This window comes from Ctenopharyngodon idella, chromosome 24, assembly GCF_019924925.1.
Source record: "Ctenopharyngodon idella isolate HZGC_01 chromosome 24, HZGC01, whole genome shotgun sequence".
NCBI classification, from domain to species: domain Eukaryota; kingdom Metazoa; phylum Chordata; class Actinopteri; order Cypriniformes; family Xenocyprididae; genus Ctenopharyngodon; species Ctenopharyngodon idella.
The window spans coordinates 4,259,435-4,280,458 of record NC_067243.1 but is presented as its reverse complement, the minus strand read 5'-3'; the positions used below and the strand labels follow the sequence as shown (position 1 = coordinate 4,280,458).

The following is a 21,024-nucleotide window of genomic DNA, read 5'->3' as shown; positions in this document are numbered from 1 at the left end:
AGTAATCTAGCCTTGAGGTCATGAACGCATGAACTAACTGTTCTGCATTTTTCATTGAGAGCATATGTCGTAGTTTAGATATATTTTTAAGATGGAAGAATGCGGTTTTACAGATGCTAGTAACATGGCCTTCAAATGAAAGATTGGTATCAAAGAGCACACCTAGGTTCCTAACTGACGACGAAGACTTAACAGAGCAGCCATCAAGTGTTAGACAATATTCTAGGTTATTACGTGAAGAAGTTTTTGGTCCAAAAATTAGAATCTCTGTTTTTTCTGAATTTAGTAGTAGGAAATTACTGGTCATCCAATTTTTTATATCAGCTATGCACTCCGTTAATTTTGTGAATTGGTAAGTTTCGTCAGGGCGCGAAGAAATATAGAGCTGAGTATCATCAGCGTAACAGTGAAAACTAACGCCATGCTTCCTAATGATATCTCCCAAGGGTAGCATGTACAGAGTGAACAGTAACGGTCCTAGTACTGAGCCTTGTGGTACTCCATATTGAACTTGTGATCGATATGACATGTCTTCGTTTACTACTACAAACTGATAACGGTCAGATAAGTATGATTTGAACCATGACAATGCAATTCCACTAATGCCAACATAATTTTCGAGTCTATTTAAAAGAATATTGTGATCAATAGTGTCAAATGCTGCACTAAGATCCAGTAACACTAATAGAGAGATACAACCACGATCTGATGATAAGAGCAAATCATTAGTAACTCTAATGAGAGCAGTCTCAGTACTATGGTACGGTCTAAATCCTGACTGGAAATCCTCACAGATACCATTTCTTTCTAAAAAGGAACATAGCTGTGATGATACTGCCTTTTCTAGTATTTTTGACAGAAAAGTGAGATTTGAGATCGGCCTGTAATTGACTAATTCTCTAGGATCAAGTTGTGGTTTTTTAATAAGAGGTTTAATAATAGCCAGCTTAAAAGTTTTTGGTACGTATCCTAATGATAAAGATGAATTGACGATATTGAGAAGAGGGTCTATGACCTCTGGAAGCATTTCTTTCAATAGCTTAGTCGGTATAGGGTCTAACATACATGTTGTTGATTTTGATGATTTAACAAGTTTAGACAATTCTTCCTCTCCTAAAGCAGTAAATGAATTGAATTTTTCCTCAGGGACACTACAATGCACTATCTGACACGATACTGTAGTAGACGGTTGCATGGTTATTATTTTTTCTCTAATATTATCAATCTTGCAAGTAAAGAAGTTCATAAAGTCATTACTGCTGTGCTCTTTGGAAACATCAGAAGTTGAAGCTTTATTTCTTGTTAATTTAGCCACTGTATCAAATAAATACCTAGGGTTGTGTTTATTTTCTTCTAAGAGTTTAGAAAAATAGGCAGATCTAGCAGATTTTAAGGCCTTTCTGTACTCAATCATTCTCTCTCTCCACGAAATACGAAATACTTCTAGTTTTGATTTCTTCCAGCTGCGCTCCATTTTTCTGGCTGCTAACTTTAGGGCCCGAGTGTGGTCATTGTACCATGGCATTGGATTAATTTCCTTAATCTTTTTTAAACGCAAAGGAGCAACTGAGTCTAATGTGCTGGAAAAGACAGAGGCAATAGTTTCTGTTGCAACATCGAGGTCTTCTAAGCTGTCTGGTATGCTAAGGCGATGAAAATGATCAGGAAGATTATTTATAAAGCAATCTTTAGTGGTAGAAGTGATGGTTCTACCATATTTATGGCATGGAGGCAGTTTAGCCGCCTTGACTAAATGTAGTATACACGAGACTAGATAATGATCTGAGATGTCGTCACTCTGCTGCAGAATTTCAACAGCATCAATATCGATTCCATGTGACAATATTAGATCTAAAGTATGATTATGACAATGAGTGGGTCCTGACACATGTTGTCTAACACCAATAGAGTTTAGAATATCTGCAAATGCCAATCCTAATGCGTCTTTTTTATTATCTACATGAATATTAAAATCACCAACAACAAGGACTTTACCTGCAGCTAGTACTAACTCTGATAGAAAGTCAGCAAATTCTTTGATAAAGTCTGTATTGTGTCCTGGTGGCCTGTATACAGTAGCCAGCACAAATGTCAACTTACATAATGTTACGTAAAGTACCATAGTTTCGAAGGAATTATATTTGAAAGACTTCTGACTAATACTGTAAATATTACTATAGATTACAGCAACACCTCCCCCTTTGCCTTTCTGACGGGCATTGTGTCGATAATCATAACCTTGAGGACTAGACTCATTTAAAGTAATGTAATCGTCCGGTTTTAGCCAAGTTTCTGTCAAACACAGCACATCTAGATTATTATCTTTGATAATATCATTAACAATAAGTGATTTTGAAGAAAGGGATCTAATATTTAACAACCCGAGTTTTATCATTTGTTTAGCATTATTATCTCTATTTTTTATTTGTTGAACATCAATTAAATTTTTACCATTAAATGGGTTTGGAAGTTTTTTGTTTTTACTAATTCGGGGTACAGACACAGTCTCTATTTGAAAATATCTAGGTGTAAGAGTTTCTATGTGTTGAGAGTTATCTGAATTTTCTGACTTCTGTAACGTGAGGCAGCTAGCAGACGGTCGGTTTAGCCAGTTTGTCTGCTGCTTTCTGACCTGGGCCCCAGTTTGTCATGTTTCAGTTCTAAGACTATGTGCCATATTACTAGAGAGAAGAGCAGCACCATCCCGGGAGGGATGAATACCATCTCTTTTTAACAGGTCAGGTCTGCCCCAAAAACTTTTCCAATTATCTATGAAACCTATATTATTTTGCGGACACCACTTAGACAGCCAGCCATTGAGTGATGATAATCTGCTAACTATCTCATCACTCCGACGAACAGGAAGGGGGCCAGAGCAAATTACTTCTCCTGACATTGTACTTGCGAGTTCACACACCTCTTTAATGTTAATTTTAGTGATCTCCGACTGGCGAAGTCGAACATCATTAGTGCCGACGTGAATAATAATCTTAGAGTATTTACGATTAGCATTAGCCAGCACTTTTAAATTTGCTTTGATGTCAGGTGCTCTGGCTCCCGGCAAACATGTGACTATGGTGGCTGGTGTCTCTATTTTCACGTTCCGTGTAATAGAATCGCCAATAACTAGGGCACTTTCAACAGGATTCTCAGTGGGTGTATCACTGAGTGGGGAGAACCTGTTTGATGTTCTTATTGGAACGGAAGAGTGGTGTTTTTCGCGGCTAGGCCGCCTCACCGTTACCCAAGTGCCCTGCTGCACGGGCTCTACAGCCGGAACCAAACAATGTACAGAGTTCACTAAGCTAGTCGCATCCAAAACAGTATCTGAAGCCCTTGCATTCTTACTATCCTCGATTAAAGTTTGGATGCGTGTCTCTAATTCTGAGATTCTCTCTGTCAGCCTGACTATTTCCCTACATTTATGACATGTAAATCCCTCATCACTGACAGAGAGAGCTATGGTAAACATGTGGCAAATGGAACAGGTAGCAATGCTGGGAGAGGATGACATGACTCACCGTGTTTGTAGACTGATCCGACTTACCACAGCTGTTTGAAGAACGCGTTGAAAAAGGAGCGCGCGAGCGACTGTTAACAAGTTGACAAGCTAGCGCTGCAAATGCAAATGCGTTGTAACAGCGATTTAGATTCAAATATTACAAGCTAGCGACGTCAGATTAGTGTGGTAGGCAATATTACATATACGGTAATAAAAAAATAAGCAACAATGAATAAAAGTAAGAGATTCAAAACAAAGCTATACGGAGTTACAGACGCAAACCAATCTGAGCAGCGAGGCAGACAGGAGCAATCGACAGGGATGTTAATTTTTGTGATGTCACTAACCCCGGAAGAAGCTCGTTGTAGTCTCTATACCAGCCATTTGTAGTAAATTAATCTCGTTTCAAGATTTTTATATATATTTACTGGAAAACAAGTCAAAAAAGACTTTAAAAACTGTGTGTTTCAGATCACATGACCTTCTGTAACACCCATATTTGGACAATAAACACTCCCATATTTATTACAACTACAGTGATACTGTAACTCATACCTTGGTTAGAAAACTAATGACTGATTTCTTATGATTATATGTTAATAAGTAGAATTTCAACTAATAGAGTCCAGCTAGAGCGTGAGTTGCTGTATTGAGGCTCTCCGCAGCAGTTCAGGATGGTTTAGGAGGGATTCTTTCTCTTCAACCGTCCTCAGCAGGTTGTGCGGCCACATAAAGGCCGTCTTTGTGAGGGTCAGTGATGCCACGGCCCCTGCCTGCACTTCTTTATGTCTGGCTTGAAAGAGGAGTCTTGTGTTAAATCAGAGCTGCGATTGGACGACGCAAGAGACAGAGGAGGATGAAAGGGAAGATGGGACGTGTTTGGACCGTGCCAACTGTCCCAGTTTGTAGGAAAATACCAAGCGGACGGCTGGTGACGTTATGCTTCCCTGAATGTTTATTGCTCATAGGTTGCTCTTTCATGGCTCATTTCTTTATGAGTTCATTTAATGAAGTTCTCAGGTGCATTTAATTTATAAATCAACTTTAATGTCTCAGATTTTTCTGCTCAAACAGGCCCAAATGAGTCTCTAGTCATCATCAAAATGAATGAGAAGATAATTTGATGAGAAATGTTTGAGATCTCTGAGCACAGTTTGAGATATTAATGTGATTTCTCTTCCCTGCATGAACATGTTTTGGTGTGTTTGTGTCTGTTCTGCTGAATCGAGAGGATGAGGGTGTTTTTGCCTTTGTTATCTCCTCGTAAGCGCTCTTTTGAAACAGACAACAGTGGAGAACAAATGCAGTGTGTTTATCTCTGAAGCGATTGTTGTCACGAGATACGGGTGAATGTATGTCGCAGGCCTTGCATCCGTCCGCAGATCTCTTGATTGTGACCAACAGGCAGATCGTCCTCTAATTGTCTCCAGAAATGCAGTGCAGTCACCAACGACGTCTCAGTTTGACGTCTAGTGCTGTTTGTTATTAGTTTGATATGAGAATCTGTGTAATATAGTGAATATTGTCATTGTCACTTCTAAATGTGAATGTATGATTTTAGCGTGGTGTGAGCTTGTGAGATATATTTAATAATATAAAATAATATATAAAATAAGCAAGTAAACAAGATCAAAATGTTAATAAAATAATAATACCTCAGTGATACTAAAATAACTCTGGTGATTTTCTGTGGTTTTACAGTCTCTGTCAGTGCTGATCTCAAGTCTGGCTTGTCTCGAGATGTGTTGAGAGATGCGTTTCCATAATAAGGGCTGTTAAAGTGGTTCATCTTGACACCTGGATGTGGATCCATTTACTCTCTCTGTCATCAGAGAAGCTCAAAACCACGTAGAGTTTATGTAGAGTCAGAGTCAGATGTGGAGCCGAGCGAATGTCATCATGTGTGAACATCTTTAAGGGGGGGTATATGTAAGAATTTTCATGTATTAATCACATTTTATTGCAAACATGTGAACAGCTTGTAACGAAAGTTAAGAAAATGAGACTTTCCCAGACTTCCTAGTTTGTCTATGAAAGCCTGTAGACTGATTTTAATGTGAAGGACTCGGGATTTTTGCTCGGAAAATCAAAACGATGTGACGTTTACTTACCGTTTAATGAAACATGAAACGAATGCTTATACAATGTTCAGGATAATGCTGAAAGAGCCGTTCTGTACTTTAATGTCAATGTGTCATGCAAAGAGAAGGGATTAATTCAAACTATAGTCTCACAGAGCCAGATCTATATATTCTATAGTCTCAAATACAGCCTACTTTATAATCAAACTATCATAACAGTGTAATTTTAATGACCTCATCTGTCGACATGATGCCGGAGAGCTGGTACAAACATATCAACATCACTATGATCAGATGCTTTCTGAACTTCTGTTTTCTTACTGCTGTCATTTTTGTGTGTTTATTTTGTTATTGAGAGGAAAGCCTGCATGTCAGGACAGCGTCAGGATATTCATTAACAGTATATCACTGCAAAGGGAACTTTTTTTTACTTCTAAGTGAAGAACGAAAAACATCTTTGACTTGAGTTTATCGGTGCATTGAATCACGTTCAGTCTCTTGTTCAGTCTCTTGTACGCTATGTACGCAGTTTTATGAAATTTCAGGTCATAAAAAAGTTTTAAATATCTCACATGGCATAACAAACATCTTAAAGGGGTGGTTGATTATGATTTCACTTTTTTAACTTTAGTTAGTGTGTAATGTTGCTGTTTGATCATAAACAACATCTACAAAGTTACGACGCTCAAAGTTCAATGCAAAGGGAGATATTTTCTTTTAAAGAAATCACTTTTTAAGGACTACAACAAATGGCTGGTAGGGACTACAATTAGCTTCTTCCCGAGTTAGTGACATCACTAACCCTAAAATTTACATAAACCCTGCCCCCAAGAACAAAGGGGATGAGGCCATGTTGGGCTGGGAGCAGCAGCTCATTTGCATTCAAAGGGACACACACAAAAACGATGTGTTTTTGCTCACACCCAAATAGGGGCAAATTTGACAAGCTCTAATAAATGATCTGTGGGGTATTTTGAGCTGAAACTTCACAGACACATTCTGGAGACACCAGAGACTTATCTTGTGAAATGGGCATAATAGGTCCCCTTTAATTGTTATAAGAAGTCTTAAATTTGGGGACCGAAAAACAAAAATTGCAATATCAGCCTAATGTGAATATTGTACCTCAAAAGATGATTATTTAATTCATTAAATTAAATAAATGTGATCAAATAATCTGATTAATTGTCCTTGCAGCCTAATGTGTTCCTAAACTTGGCAAAAAATGAAGCGTCAGGTGATGCTTTGAGATGTTTAGATCGGAGCTGCTGATGAAGATGCTGGCGTTTATCTGGCTCTTCAGGTCATGTGTCTGGCATTGCTGCGCTGGTGGGCAGATGGAAAGAGATGAGGGTTGAGGGCGATACGGGTCGATTCATCTCGTCCGTCTGACGTTCAGAAGACGAGTGTGTGTTTCTCTCTTATGAATGCACTGCTTTGGTTGGTGTCAGTTTTTGACATTTTTCTGTTTAGCAGTGTCAAGTTTCATGATTTTCACCAGATGGATGATAAAACAGGTGGAAGAATCCCACGGACTGAAAAGCGTCCAGAGGAGTCAGACTTTGTGGCTTTTGTCCAAACTATGATAAAAACAGAAAGTTGACAGACAGATGGAAAGTTGACAGATCGCAGGTGAAGCTCGTGGAGACATTGCATCAGTCTTTCGTCTCTAAACGCAGAGAAACGTCTGGATCTTTACATGACCTTCACCATCATCTCCTGTGATGTTCTCTGTCTCGTGAGCGATAGATTGCTCTTAATTACTAGTCTGCATGTTTTCAGACATTACCTGATGAAGAAGCACGTCTGCTCGCATCGCAGTCGCTCAAGAATGTTAATGAGTTTGATGAATCGCTTGTTTCTCTACAGACATTTATGATGAATTGTGTTGCTGAATGTTTGTAAAGTTTCTTATTGTCATTGAAAAGCGGACCTGAAAAACTCTTCATCTGGTTTCAAGTAAAAATACTGAAACAAGTATTTGTTTTAAGCAATTGTTGCTAAATATATTTAAAAATGTATTTAATTTAAATATTTAAATATATATTCGAATTATTAATTTATTTTATGTTTGCCAAATATATTTTAAAATGTATTTAAATATTTATTTTTATTATTTATTTATTTATTGTATTCTATTTTTGCTTAATATATTTTACAATTTTTGTTTATTAATTTATTTATTTAATTTTATTCATTCATTTATTTTTGCTAAATATATTTCCAAATGTATTTAAAATATCTATCTATTTATTTTATTTATTTTATTTATTTATTGTTTTTATTTTTGCTAAATCATTTTTAAATACATTTTAAATATTAATTGTATTTGTTAATATATATTTATTTGTTTTTCTAAATGTTAAAAAGTGTATTTATTTAATATTTAATATTATTTATTTTTTATGTATTAATTTAGACATTTACTTTTTCATTTATTTATTTTGCTGAATATATTTTAATATATATATTTATTTTGCTGAATATATATATATATATATATATGTATATGTTATTTTTTATTTTATTATAAATTTGTAAAATATGTTTTCAAATATATTTTAATTCTTATTATAAAATAGATCAACCCTATTCTGGTCTCTGACTGAATGAGCCTCCAAGTGTCCATGTCTACAGTGTGACCTACAGTGAATGTGTTGTACTACTGTCCTGCTGACTTCAGTTAGAGTTCAAGTCTCATTCTGATTTATTGGTTTCCATCAATGATCTCAGTGTTTAGATCAGCATCAAACTTTGTGAAGAAGTCCAGGCTCGTGTCAAAGGTCACGTCAACAGCCGCTGTCATGTTCGCCCCGCTGCTCTCGTTGTCTTGTCAGGGTAGTTTACACCAGTGTGCTGTTAGAGAGGAGTTGTGTGCCGTCCGGTCTGTGTGAATAAACACAAGGCAGATGTCCTTGTAAAGCATGTGTGTTTGGAGGACGTGCTCTTCAGTCTGTGTCGTTTTCATTTGCGTCAGGCGATGGAATTTGTTCAAAGCGTTCGGTTCGTACAATGATGATGATGATGATGATGATGATGATGGGAAGTGGCCTAAACCAACCTCAAAACACATTAAAACCCAGTGTAATCCATGAGACATTTCCCCTGAACAGTTTGTGTGGCACCATTTCAGTTCTCTTACCCTAAATCTCACTGGGATCATGCTGTACTCAGATCAGTGTTTACTATCATTCATATATTTATATATACTTAACAATATACTTATTATTAATAAGTAGTAGTAGTAGTATTGTGCCCTTGTTATTATTTTTATTATTATTATTTAGAATATAATGTAATATTTAAAATATAATAATGTGTTTTTGTCATTTTTATTAGTTTTATTTTTTTTAAATTATATCTATATATATATTTATATATACTTAATAATAAAGTATTATTATTATTATTAATATATTGTAACATTTATAATATTATAATGAAACTCTGAAATGCATTTTTTATACATGTAACCAATATGTTTCAAAATAAAACATCAACATCTAGTATCATTTAGTAGTTTTCTTTTTTTTTTTTAATTTTATTTAAAGTTTTAGTAATTTTGTTGTGTGTTTTTTTTATATATATATATATTTTTTTTTAAATGTCTATAGTTTTGTTATTTTTAATATTTATTAATAGTATTATTATTAATAATAACCATTACAGACATTTCTGTTACTTTAAATTATATATAATTTAAAGTAACAGAATTGCCTGTAATGGTTGTAGTTTTAGTGAACTCGTATCACAGATGCGTGTGAACGCTGCTCCTCCACTTCATTGATCTGCCGTTCATTCATTCAGAGGAAGTAGACAGTGTGGGGCTGATGGGACAGGAAGTGGCTCTGCCGCCTCAAACACAGCAGTGCCTCTTACGGGCGTCAGTCCAAAACTTCCTGCAAAGCTCTTTCTCTGCTCCTCTTTCTGTGTTTTTTCCCCTGGGCCGTTCACAGATTTCTCAGTTGAGTGAACGCTTGTGTTTGGTGTGTGTGTTTGGCAGCGCTCTCGAGATCAGAGCTGGAGAATCAAGTCCTCTGTTTGTGTACTTGATCCAGATCTGAAGAAACGTGTTTTATATCTCAGAGTACCGTGGTAATGCCATCAGTGCTGCAGTAGTTTTTGTCATGGTTTCAGCTGTCATCGTCTCAGCTGATCCGGAATCAGCTGCTGCCGTCAGACGTGGCTGTTTTCCAGCATGTGCCTCTCTGACATAATCCCACATGCGGTCGTATATCAGCTGCGGTTCAGCGTCTACATCAGTGCGCTCCACTCCTGCTGCAACACTCCTTCAGTCTGTCAATCAACTGTTGCTTTTATTCATGTTTGATTTATAAAAAAAAAAAAAAACATTTTCATCATATTTCATTATAATATTATAACTATTACAATATAGTTACAAAATATATGTATAATATATATATAGTTATTGTTATTATTATTGTTATGTTGTAATATGTAGTATTAATAATGAAACTGAAATATTAAATGGTAATGTTTATGTGAAATATTAAATATTAATTATTTATATTTATTTTTGTATATAAATATATTTAGAAAAAATATTATTATTATTATTAATATATTGTAATATTTAAAATGTTAAAATGAAACTGAGACTGACAATTTTTTTTTGTATTTGTATATGTTTAACCAATATATTTAGAAATAAAATGTATTATTATTGTTATTATTATTGCAATATGTATTATTAATAATGAAACTCTGAAATATTAAATTGTAATGTTTAAATTAAAGGTTTAAATTAAATTTAATGAAATGAAATGTTAATTATTTATATTTATTTTTGTATATAAATATATTTAGAAATACATAATAATAATTATTATTAATAATATTTTAATGTTTTATTTCTAAATACATTAGGTAAATATTACAAAATATAAATAAAATATAAATACACATTTAAATCATTGTTATAATGATACTCCGTTTAAATATATATTTAATATATATTAATATATATTTAATTATATTAAATTATATTAATTTAATATATTAATTAAATTTTTACTGTAATGCAGTAAAAGAGGTTAAGAAGAATTGTAATAATAAAAGTATATGTTATTATTAAATTGTATATTGAAAATTTATATTATTAATAATGAAACTTTTAAATATTAAATTGTTCATATTAAATATTAATTATATTTATTTATGCATATAAATATATTTAGAAATAAATGTAGTATTTATTTTATTATGTTAATGTTTTATTTCTAAACATATTAGTTAAATATTTAAAAATATAAATGAAAGGTACATATTTAAATTTTTGTACTGCCTTTAAATATACATTAATTTAATATATTAATTAAATTTTTTACTGTAATACAGTAAAAGGGTTTATGAAGATTTGTTTCTTTTCCCACAGAACATCACAAGAACAATCACATCAGTCTCCATAGCAACAGAACTCTGGAAGAGGAAGTGATGTCGATACAGGAAACGATGCAGAAGCGTGCGGCTCATTCCAAAGATGATTCCAGCGGCTCTCATTCACGCAAGAGACGCTTCCTGTCGTACCCGCGCTTCGTTGAGCTCATGGTGACGGCCGACACCAAGATGGTTCGACATCACGGACGAAACCTGGAGCACTACATACTTACAATCATGTCAGTAGTAAGTAAATGAACATTTTATTAATTTCTCTCAGTCATAAATGAATTATGGAATTGTCCTCCATGGGATTGTGTTATTATTAGAGAAACAGATCTGTAGTTTCTCTTGTTTTTGAGCTCATAACTCTGCTGTTGGTCTCATGAGCATTCAGTCTATTAAATAGTTTTAATCAATAATTGATCCCATACCACATGTGTGTGTGATATTGATTTACTCCATAATAACTTGGCTGGACTTTTTACCCACAAGGCCGTGCTTTGATATGAACCATCAGGGGGTCTTCTGCCCACCCGCACTGCTTCGGTCCATATATTTTGAGTTGATGAGCCAGTTTTGGGTTTAAATCCAGATATAAATGAGTAAAACCTGTTCAAAACAGCATATGGACGATATTTACACCTAATAATGCTGGTGAATGCTACAGTGATGATACTTTGGTATATACCATAGTACTGCATGATAATCATGGTCATATACCATGATATTTACATGATACCCCAAGGCCCTTCAGAGGCCAAAAAAAGTATCATTAGTGCATCTGACATGGTGATATACATTAAAGATGTCAAGAATTAATTAATAAAATGTTGATCTGATTGAGTTATAGCGCGCTGATGATGTCATAGTGGTGTGGGCGTGTTCTCTCGGCCAATCAGAAGACTCCATTAGTGCGTCTGACAGTGATTTATAGTGGAGATGTTCCCCTCTGTCTGTCTCTCTGTGTAATTGTAGCCGTCTGTTTGAGGTTTCCCCTTTGGCTTCTTCTAAACACTTAGTGTTTATGGTGAACTAATGACTTCCTGTTGGATCGCCTCAGAGTTACGACAGGATTTGACCTGGAATTTTGCTCTTTATAAACTGGTTTAGGAGATATAGAGCAGGACAGTCATTTGACTTTTGGGCAGGAAATATCCTCAAACATGAGTCATTAGATGAAAGTCAACATCTGATGTGTCAAAGTGGTTTATCAGTATATTTGGAAGAGCAGTGGTTTATGGGTATTTTTGACTAAAAGCCTCTGTCGTTTCAGGTTGCTGCGATCTACAGAGACCCCAGTGTAGGAAACCTGATCAACATCATGATTGTCAAACTCATCGTCGTACATAATGAACAGGTACATCAGAAAACGTCCTTTTGGAAAGATGAATGACAAATGAGATCTCTTTAAGTTCTCATTTGTTTCTCCTAGACAGCAGTGAGATTAAATGAATACTTTTGCTTTTGCTCAGATGTTTCTCCAGAGAAAAAGACTCTAATAATCTCACACGTCGCTTCTACAGTTTCAAAAGAGATCTCAATGTCTCAAAATGTGCTTAGATTTGCTCAAGACCCCAAAGTCTGTCTTCAAAAGTCAGAAATCTCAATATGATCTCATCATTTCTTATCAAATGATCTGAGCTGACTCATTTATGTGTAAGTCTGTGGAAAACATCTGAGACCAGGTTGATACTTCAGTGAAATAATACATTAAGTGTCCTGAGACATAAACAAGCAACATGAGATCTCTTTAAGTTCTCATTTGTTTCTCCTAGACAGCAGTGAGATTAAATGAAGACTTTTGCTGAACTCTCAGATGTTTCTCCAAAGAAAAAGACTCCAGTAATCTCACGTCTCTTCTACAGTTTCAGAGTAGATCTCAAAAATGACTCAAGCTGTGCTCAGATTTGCTAAAGACCCCAAAGTCTGTCATCGAAAGTCAGAGATCTCAATATGATCTCAATCATTTCTCATCAAATGATATGAGCTGACACATTTATGTGTAAGTCTAGGGGAAACATCTGAGAAAAAGTTGATATTTTAGTGAAATAATGCATTAAGTGTCCTGAGACATAAACGAGCAAAATGAGATCTTGTTAAGTTCTCATTTGTTTCTCCTAGATAGCAGTGAGATTAAATGAAGACTTTTGCTGAAGTCTCAGATGTTTCTCCAGTAATCTCACACGTCTCTTCTAAAGTTTCAAAAGAGATCTCAATAATGTCTCAAGCTGTGCTCAGATTTGCTAAAGACCCCAAAGTCTGTCATCAAAAGTCAGTGATCTCAATATGATCTCAATCATTTCTCATCAAATGATCTCAGCTGACTCATTTATGTGTAAGTCTGTGGAAAACATCTGAGACCAGGTTGATACTTCAGTGAAATAATGCATTAAGTGTCCTGAGACATAAACAAGCAACATGAGATCTCTTTAAGTTCTCATTTGTTTCTCCTAGACAGCAGTGAATTAAATGGAGACTTTTGCTGAAGTCTCAGATGTTTCTCCAGTAATCTCACACGTCTCTTCTAAAGTTTCAAAAGACATCTCAATAATGTCTCAAGCTGTGCTCAGATTTGCTAAAGACCCCCAAGTCTGTTATTGAAAGTCAGAGATCTCAATATGATCTCAATCATTTCTCATCAAATGATCTGAGCCTACTCATTTGTGTGGAAGTTTAGAAGAAACAGAGATCAGTGAGATTAAATGGAGACTTTTGCTGAAGTTTCTCCAGAGAAAAAGACCACAATAATTTCACAAGTGTCTCTTCTACATTTTCAAAAGAGATCTCAAAAATGTCTGAAACTGTGCACAGATTTGCTCAAGACCCCAAAGTCTGCCATCAAAACTTAGAGATCTCAATATGATCTCAATTATTTCTCATCAAATGATCTGAGCTGATTCATTTGTGTGGAAGTTTAGGAGAAACAGGCTTGATACTTCAGTAAAATAATAGTGTCCTGAGACATAAACGAGCAACATCTAAGCTGTTATTCCTCTCCGATCAGCTATAATAATTTGTTTTGTACTGTATATTAAAGCGTGATTTTTTTTTTTTTCTCAGGAAGGACCGAATATAAACTTCTATGCTACTGCAACACTTCATAACTTCTGCATGTGGCAACAAAGTCACAATGTTTTGGACGACAGTCACCCAGGTCATCATGACACGGCCCTTCTCATAACCAGGTGACCTTAACTTGACTTTTGACCTCATAACCTTTGCTTTCCTAAGTCACACCTTTTTCATTACAACAGTCGATTGAACTTGATTAAAGCATAAACACTTGTGTGTATGTGTGTTGTATTATGAGTGTGTTTGTTTCTCAGGGAGGACATCTGCCGAGCAAAAGACAAGTGTGACACGTTAGGTAAAGATCTTCTTTGTGTTTCATCACATCACACTGGTTATGTTCACACTAGCATACTACAGTCCTGATGTTTTATTTCTGCAGGATGCAGTATGAATAAACAGATGAGCTATTGCATTCACTTAAACCTGTAGCGTACAGCTAGGTAAAGCACTCAAAATGCTTCGAAAATGCGAAAAAAATAGTTTGCTTTCTCTGCTTTTTAACTCATTATTTTGACTTATCAAACTGGCACTATCACAAAACATTGGTTTGAAAACGTGGCATAGCAGGTTTTTTTTCTTAATTGAATTACATTTTTTTTGGAGTCCTGTAGGTCATGTGACAGCAACTCTCGCATATCTTTTCACATATGTTTTTGTTTTTAATAATAGTAGGCCGTACAAAGGACATTTTCATTAGTGTGTTCATTAGTGTGTCACTTAATCTGGTTCCTGAAGCGAAATCTGGTTCCTGAAGCAGAAACAGACCCTACAGGAAGTCTGTCAGCTGAGCTTCATTTGACTGTCATCAGCGTGTCGTACAGGACCAGCTGTGGGTCATGAATGAGTCCTGGACGTCAGCACAGACCCAGTGACCTGTGCAGGGCCCCAGCAGGTGTTTAGGGCCTGCAATCTCATTCAAGCTGCGCAGCGATCATTCAAATGGAAAAGCAGTGGATAATATCATATTTTCTTTTTCTGTGTGTGTAAACCTGAAGGTTTGGCAGAGCTGGGAACCATGTGCGACCCGTACCGGAGCTGCTCCATCAGCGAGGAGAACGGCCTGAGCGCTTCCTTCACCATCGCTCACGAGCTGGGACACGTGTAAGTTTCCCTGAAAGACCCTCACAAAAGCACCTCTCAGAGAGCGCAGGTGCAGAACGCAATAAAGACCCGGCGCTTTCATAACAGACCAACCGACAGCCGCTGTTTACACTGCATTAAATGATGTTCTTCCTCTGTACTTTTGTCTTCTTTTCCAGTGCAAATATCTAAACTTTCTTAAAACAAGAACAAATATCTGCCAATGGAGCCAAAATAATCTTGTTTTCCTTTTGAATTAAGGTTATGTTACTTGTTTTAAGTACAAACTCACTTCATTTTGATGATTTTGTCAGTAAACAAGACTTAATATCTTCAGTCATTTCTCTTCTGCAGTAAATGTATCTTGATTTAAGAATGTTTACATATTTGTGCTGGAAAACAAGACAAAAATACTGAACATCATTTTTTTGCAGTAGATGATGAAGAGAGGCCTGTGTTTTCATCAGTGTCATATTAGTGATGTTACGTGAGCTCAGAACATCGAACTCTCTGTATAAATGAATCCAGTGTGGATCCGTGTGTGTGTAAGAATGATAGCCATGCGACCGTCGGAGGGAATTCCATGCGCTGCAGTGGGACGATGAGGTCAAACCGCCTTCCAAATCAACTTTTCCAAAAGCAAAGCCAACGTCCAAAGGAAGCCCTTCACAGCACAATACAGTAACATTTACAATCTGTCCTCCAGATGAAACACACATGCACAAAATATTTTTCAATGTTGTCAATAAAACATATTATTGGTGTACATTTTACTATTTCAGTTTTCCTGCTTCAAAATGTCACCTTTAATTCGATGTGTTACTCTTAGAAGAGAATCTTCTATAGAACCTTATAGAGTTCCGTCAGGTGCTTCATCTACAGAACCTTTTATGGGTTCTTATCATGGATTTAATTTTAATGAAATAATTTTGTTATTTTAATTCAATTTTAGGAATTAAACAGCTCGTAAACATACTTTATCACTAGAAAATGGTTCTTTAAAATTTGTTCAAGAACCCTAGAATTATATATAGAACTCTTTTTTTTCTAAGAATGTCCTTGTCCTTTCTTTGTAATAATTGTGAAGTTTACTAGTGATTACTGGACAGAAATACTGAGGAAGAACATCACGTCTTGCCGACTAATAGTGTCCAAAGAACAAGTGTGATTCCGGACCGGTGGACATCGTATAAATGATGGACAGACACAGTTATCTGAGCGAGTCGAACCCTTTTGATCAACAGCACAGATGTTCTGGAAATGAAACCGATTCAGACAGTTAAAGTATTTCATGAATGTAACATATGAAATACATTTAATGTGCATATGAAGCCTCACAGATGGAGTCTGAAGGATCTCCGTAAACACAGCTGTTTGTGTCTGATTTCACAGCTGTTTCTGGACTCTGACATCACTGCATTTCTATTTCAGACATCAGATTCATCTCAATACAGCTTTTATTTAAGGATTTTATTGCTGGACTTTTCCTTTCTGCCACAAAAAGAGGTTTTGTTTTTTGTTGACAGTCACACACATCAAGGCACTAACAGAAATACCACGGTATGAATATGGTTTTTTGGATATAAGAATTTTAGAAGATAAGAATTTTTTGAAGTATCTTAAAATAAATGATGTTCTTCCTCAGCGTTTCTGTCTTGTTTTCCAGCACAAATATCAAAACATTCTTAAATCAAGAGATTTGTTCTCATTTTTAGCATAAACTTTTTTTTTTCAGTCATTTCTCTTCTCCAGTAAATGTATCTTGATTTAAGAATGTTTAGGTATTTGTGCTGGAAAACAAGACAGAAACACTGAGGAAGAACATCATTTTTTTTTTTGCAGTGTAATGTTGGTATTTATCCAGTACCGTCACAGTTCTTGTATCCTCCTTGTTTCTGGAAGTGCATGAACTCTCTGCTGTGGATTGTGTGTGTGTGTCGCAGGTTCAACATGCCACATGACGACAGTCCGAAGTGCCGAGAGGCCGGAGTCAAGCATCAGTACCACGTCATGGCTCCAACCCTCAACTACGACACCAGCCCCTGGTCCTGGTCCAAATGCAGCCGCAAATACGTCACGGATTTCCTGGAGTAGGTGCATCTCTGGTTTCATCTTATATATGGGTCAATGACGTGACGGGTCATTTTTTTGTCCAAAGGCCTTAATAATAATGAAAAACAAAGATATGACATCCAAAGTATGTAAGGAAGTACAACTAGATCACTTTTATTGAATCCAAAAGGTTTTAATTATATTTTTCTACATATAAAGGTATTTTAAAGATTTTGAAGTGTCAAAAGGTCATTCGGTTTAACCGTCTGAAGGCCAATACAGCCATTTCATTTGTGATTAAAATATCTTAAAATGTAGTAAATGTATATATTTTTTATTCTGGTATGATTTTATATCATCATATATCAACATAGTGCAAAAAAGTATTAAAATTATGTGTAGAAGTCGTTGCTTTGTTACGAGAAAGAATGTCCGGAAAAATGAATTTCATTGATGTCATTCGGAGTAACCGATATAAAGGGACCATTTTGGATCAAGTCATGTGGTCAATATCATGTGACAGGATGTGACATCATTCAGACACCTGCAAAGGACCACATGGTCATGAAGCAAAGTAACTAACTCTCTCTTAACTATTTGAAAAATTCATGTTTTCTCTTGATCATACACATGTCCCGAAACATCAGGTCAGTCGGTACAACCGCTATAAAACATGGAAAATGTTGTAATATTTTAAAAACTTGTACTAAATATAAAATTTTGATTGTCCTTTTGCTACCTAGATATCAGTCTGTTAGCATTGTTTGAAAATATCGTTATTCGGTAAAACCAAAATTTTGGTTAAACCAAATTACTTTTTTGGTGACAGATTTTGTAAAAAATGACAAAAGCAGTTAATTGATTATAAAAACCCTTCAAAATTAATTATATCTCCATTATGTTTTTTTTTTTACACTTTTAAAAACCTTATTTGTCAATGACCCAAATATATATATATATATAAACGTTTATTTTATTTCATTTAATTAATTTTTTTTATGGTTTTAGTTTTAGTTAACGATAATAACTCTGGTTTCTAGTTGATTGGAGATTAGCTGGTTTAGGTGATTGGAGTCTGAATCAGTTGGTCAGCAGGTTAGAGCTGGTAGACCACCTTGGCTAAGCTGGTGGGGAACTAGTTTATCTGGTTAAGCATGTCCTTAAACACAACCATTTTCCCAGCAGGCTGTGTCTAATATCAGATGTCAGGTTTTAAAGTTAAACTGACCTTTGAGCAAATCCTCACCAGGTCACGCTCTTTAGAGCTCAAAATTGCTCTTCCTGTCTCACTCTCGTCTGAGTCTGTCTGCTTTCTCTCGAGGTGCCGGACAAACAGTCATTTAGTCGCCGGCGTTCTTGGCCCCTCGGCAACCGTAACTCAGGGCAACGGCTCATTGAGGCCGTCCAGAGTGGAGGGAGACGCAGCAGCTTCCCTTTAAGACAGGAAGTGTCAGTTATAATTAGATTTCCCCTGAACGCGACCCTTTGATCTGCTCTGTGCTCCAGTGACTCCGTCAGTGAGAGGCCTGTTGATCAGGGTTAGTATCATGACCAGGTTACGTGCTCTTGTTTTCCAGTACAAGTATCTAAACAATCATAAATCAAGATACATTTACTGGAGAGGCAAGTCTTGTTTTCTGAATAATGCATCACAATTAAGTGAGGTTTTGCTTAAAACAAGAAAACCCACTGGCAGATACTTTTTATTGTTTTAAGCATAAACTTAATTTTGATGCATTATTCAGAAAATAAGAAAAAACACCAATCAGGCATAACATTATGAGCACTAACCGGTGAAGTGAATAATGATTATCTTTTAATCATGGCCCATGATGAAAATGGGTGGGATATATTAGGCAGCAAGTGAACATTTTGTCCACAAGAAGTTAATGCTGGTTCTGATAGAAAGTCAGAATACACAGTGCATCTGTTTGTTGCGTGAATAGACACAGACCAGTCAGGGTGCCCATGCTGACCCCTGTCCACCGCCGAAAGAGCCAACAGTGGAGCATCAGAACTGGACCACGGAGCAATGGAAGAAGGTGGCCTGGTCTGATGAATCAGCACAATATTAGGAAGGTGGTCATAATGTTATGCCTGATCGGTGTATATATTAGTTTAGTTTTCTAGTTTAACGTCAGAGAATCGTGAACTTGCGAATGTGTTGTTAAATTATCAAAATCATTACCTTAAGCAAATTATTTTACTAATAGTCATAGAGTAATTAAAAGCATTTTTTAGACTACATTTGTGGGTAAAATCTTATCTTTTCCTCAATCATTCTGTTTCACTCAGAAATGCATCAGTAAAATGGATTATAAACATGTTTATGTTGACTTTAAGACCTTTGGTAGACAGTTTTGGTAATTTCTTCTGTAGGAGGACAGTTTTAGTGCTCAAATGTTACTCTTATTGGAGTTAGATATTGTTGAGATGTTTGAGAAAATACTGAGATTTCTTCTTATTTTGGTCTTTTTCTCAGGAGAAACATCTGAGAGCAAAAGTCTCTGTTTGCTCTGCTTTCTATCTCATGGCGTTATGTGAGAAAATGTTTAAAATCAGTTTTCTTGATAGAGATATGTTGATAAAAGGAAAGCATATGCATTCTCCCAGCGATGTGAAGCATTGAAAGTCATCCAGAGCAGCAGAAACCTCAAGTGCATCTGTGTTTTGACTGTCCGTTCAACCTCAAGAGCTCTTCAAGACGCAACACTCTCCTGTGAGGAGATTAAACTGAACACACACACTGAAACACTGCATGCAAGCACAATCATACGTTACTATTACACTGCAAAAAAATGATGTTCTTCCTCTGTATTTCTGTCTTGTTTTCCAGCACAAACATCAAGATACATTTACTGGAGAAGAAAAATGACATGACTTAAAGATATTAAGTCTTGTTTACTGACATATGCATCAAACTGAAGTGAGTTTGTGCTTAGAACAAGAACAAATATCTGCCAATGGGATCAGAAAAATTATCTAAATTCAAAGGAAAAACAAGATTATTTTTCTGACCCCACTGGCAGATATTTCTTGTTTTAAGCACTAAATTTTGATGAGTTTTTTCAGGAAACAAGACTTCATATCTTCAGTCATTTTGCGTCTCCAGTAAATGTATCTTGATTTAAGAATGTTTAGGTATTTGTGCTGGAAAACAAGACAGAAATACTGAGAAAGAACATCATTTTTGGTTTGCAGTGTAGTGTTTATCATCATATGGCAATGGTTTGTCAAGCTACAGTCTAGCTGCATTTTAAAGCATAAAATGTTGCTCAGATACTCATTTTTCTAATCGTTTTATGACTTCTCAGAATCCCAAGGCAGTTTAAGTTAGTGTGTTTGATTATTAACTCAGTTCACTCGGCTGTTAAGTTGTTGTTGATGTTACAGTGATGGAGTATTTTGTCATGCAAAAATCGATTTGTTACTGGAAAAGCTGCGATTTTGAAGACAAAAACAAACTACATTTGCTGAAAAGTGCGTTGAGTTAGTAGCGTAAAAGCTCGCTTTTCTATGCACACCTTAAATGTTGGCAAAGCCTGTTACTTTCCATGGCATGATCTAACGAGAGACGCTTCTTTTACATTAAAGCTCAATTAGCTCAGACGTTCATTGAGTCTTTTAGAAGCAGCTGCTGAATGTCTGAGAAATGAGGAACGTCTTGTTCTGTCCTTGCTCTGTTCAAGGACGAATCAACTTGATTCTCATGCTAAAACTCTCAATATATCAAGTCCCTCTGCACCAAAACGCCGCTTTACTAATGAAAATGAGGTTGCTGTTGCTCGCTCAGACAAGCTCTACAGAACGCCCCATAGAAGTTAAATGTGAAGTGGT

The 21,024-nt window shown here is 35.8% G+C and overlaps 2 protein-coding genes across 2 annotated transcripts in view; one reads left to right on the top strand and one right to left on the bottom strand.

The window, feature by feature from the left end:
- LOC127507355 (A disintegrin and metalloproteinase with thrombospondin motifs 20-like) overlaps positions 1-21,024 on the top strand; it is an 84,251-nt gene that overhangs the window by 12,127 nt on the left and 51,100 nt on the right. Inside the window, 6 exon segments of the mRNA XM_051884395.1 lie at positions 10,979-11,226; positions 12,257-12,340; positions 14,044-14,168; positions 14,310-14,350; positions 15,051-15,156; positions 17,079-17,225. Coding sequence (XP_051740355.1) covers positions 10,979-11,226; positions 12,257-12,340; positions 14,044-14,168; positions 14,310-14,350; positions 15,051-15,156; positions 17,079-17,225 — 751 coding nt within the window.
- On the bottom strand, positions 2,648-3,822 carry LOC127507356 (uncharacterized). Its single transcript, XM_051884396.1, has one exon. It carries the CDS (start codon positions 3,512-3,514, stop codon positions 2,648-2,650), a length of 867 nt encoding a protein of 288 aa, XP_051740356.1. The 5' UTR covers positions 3,515-3,822.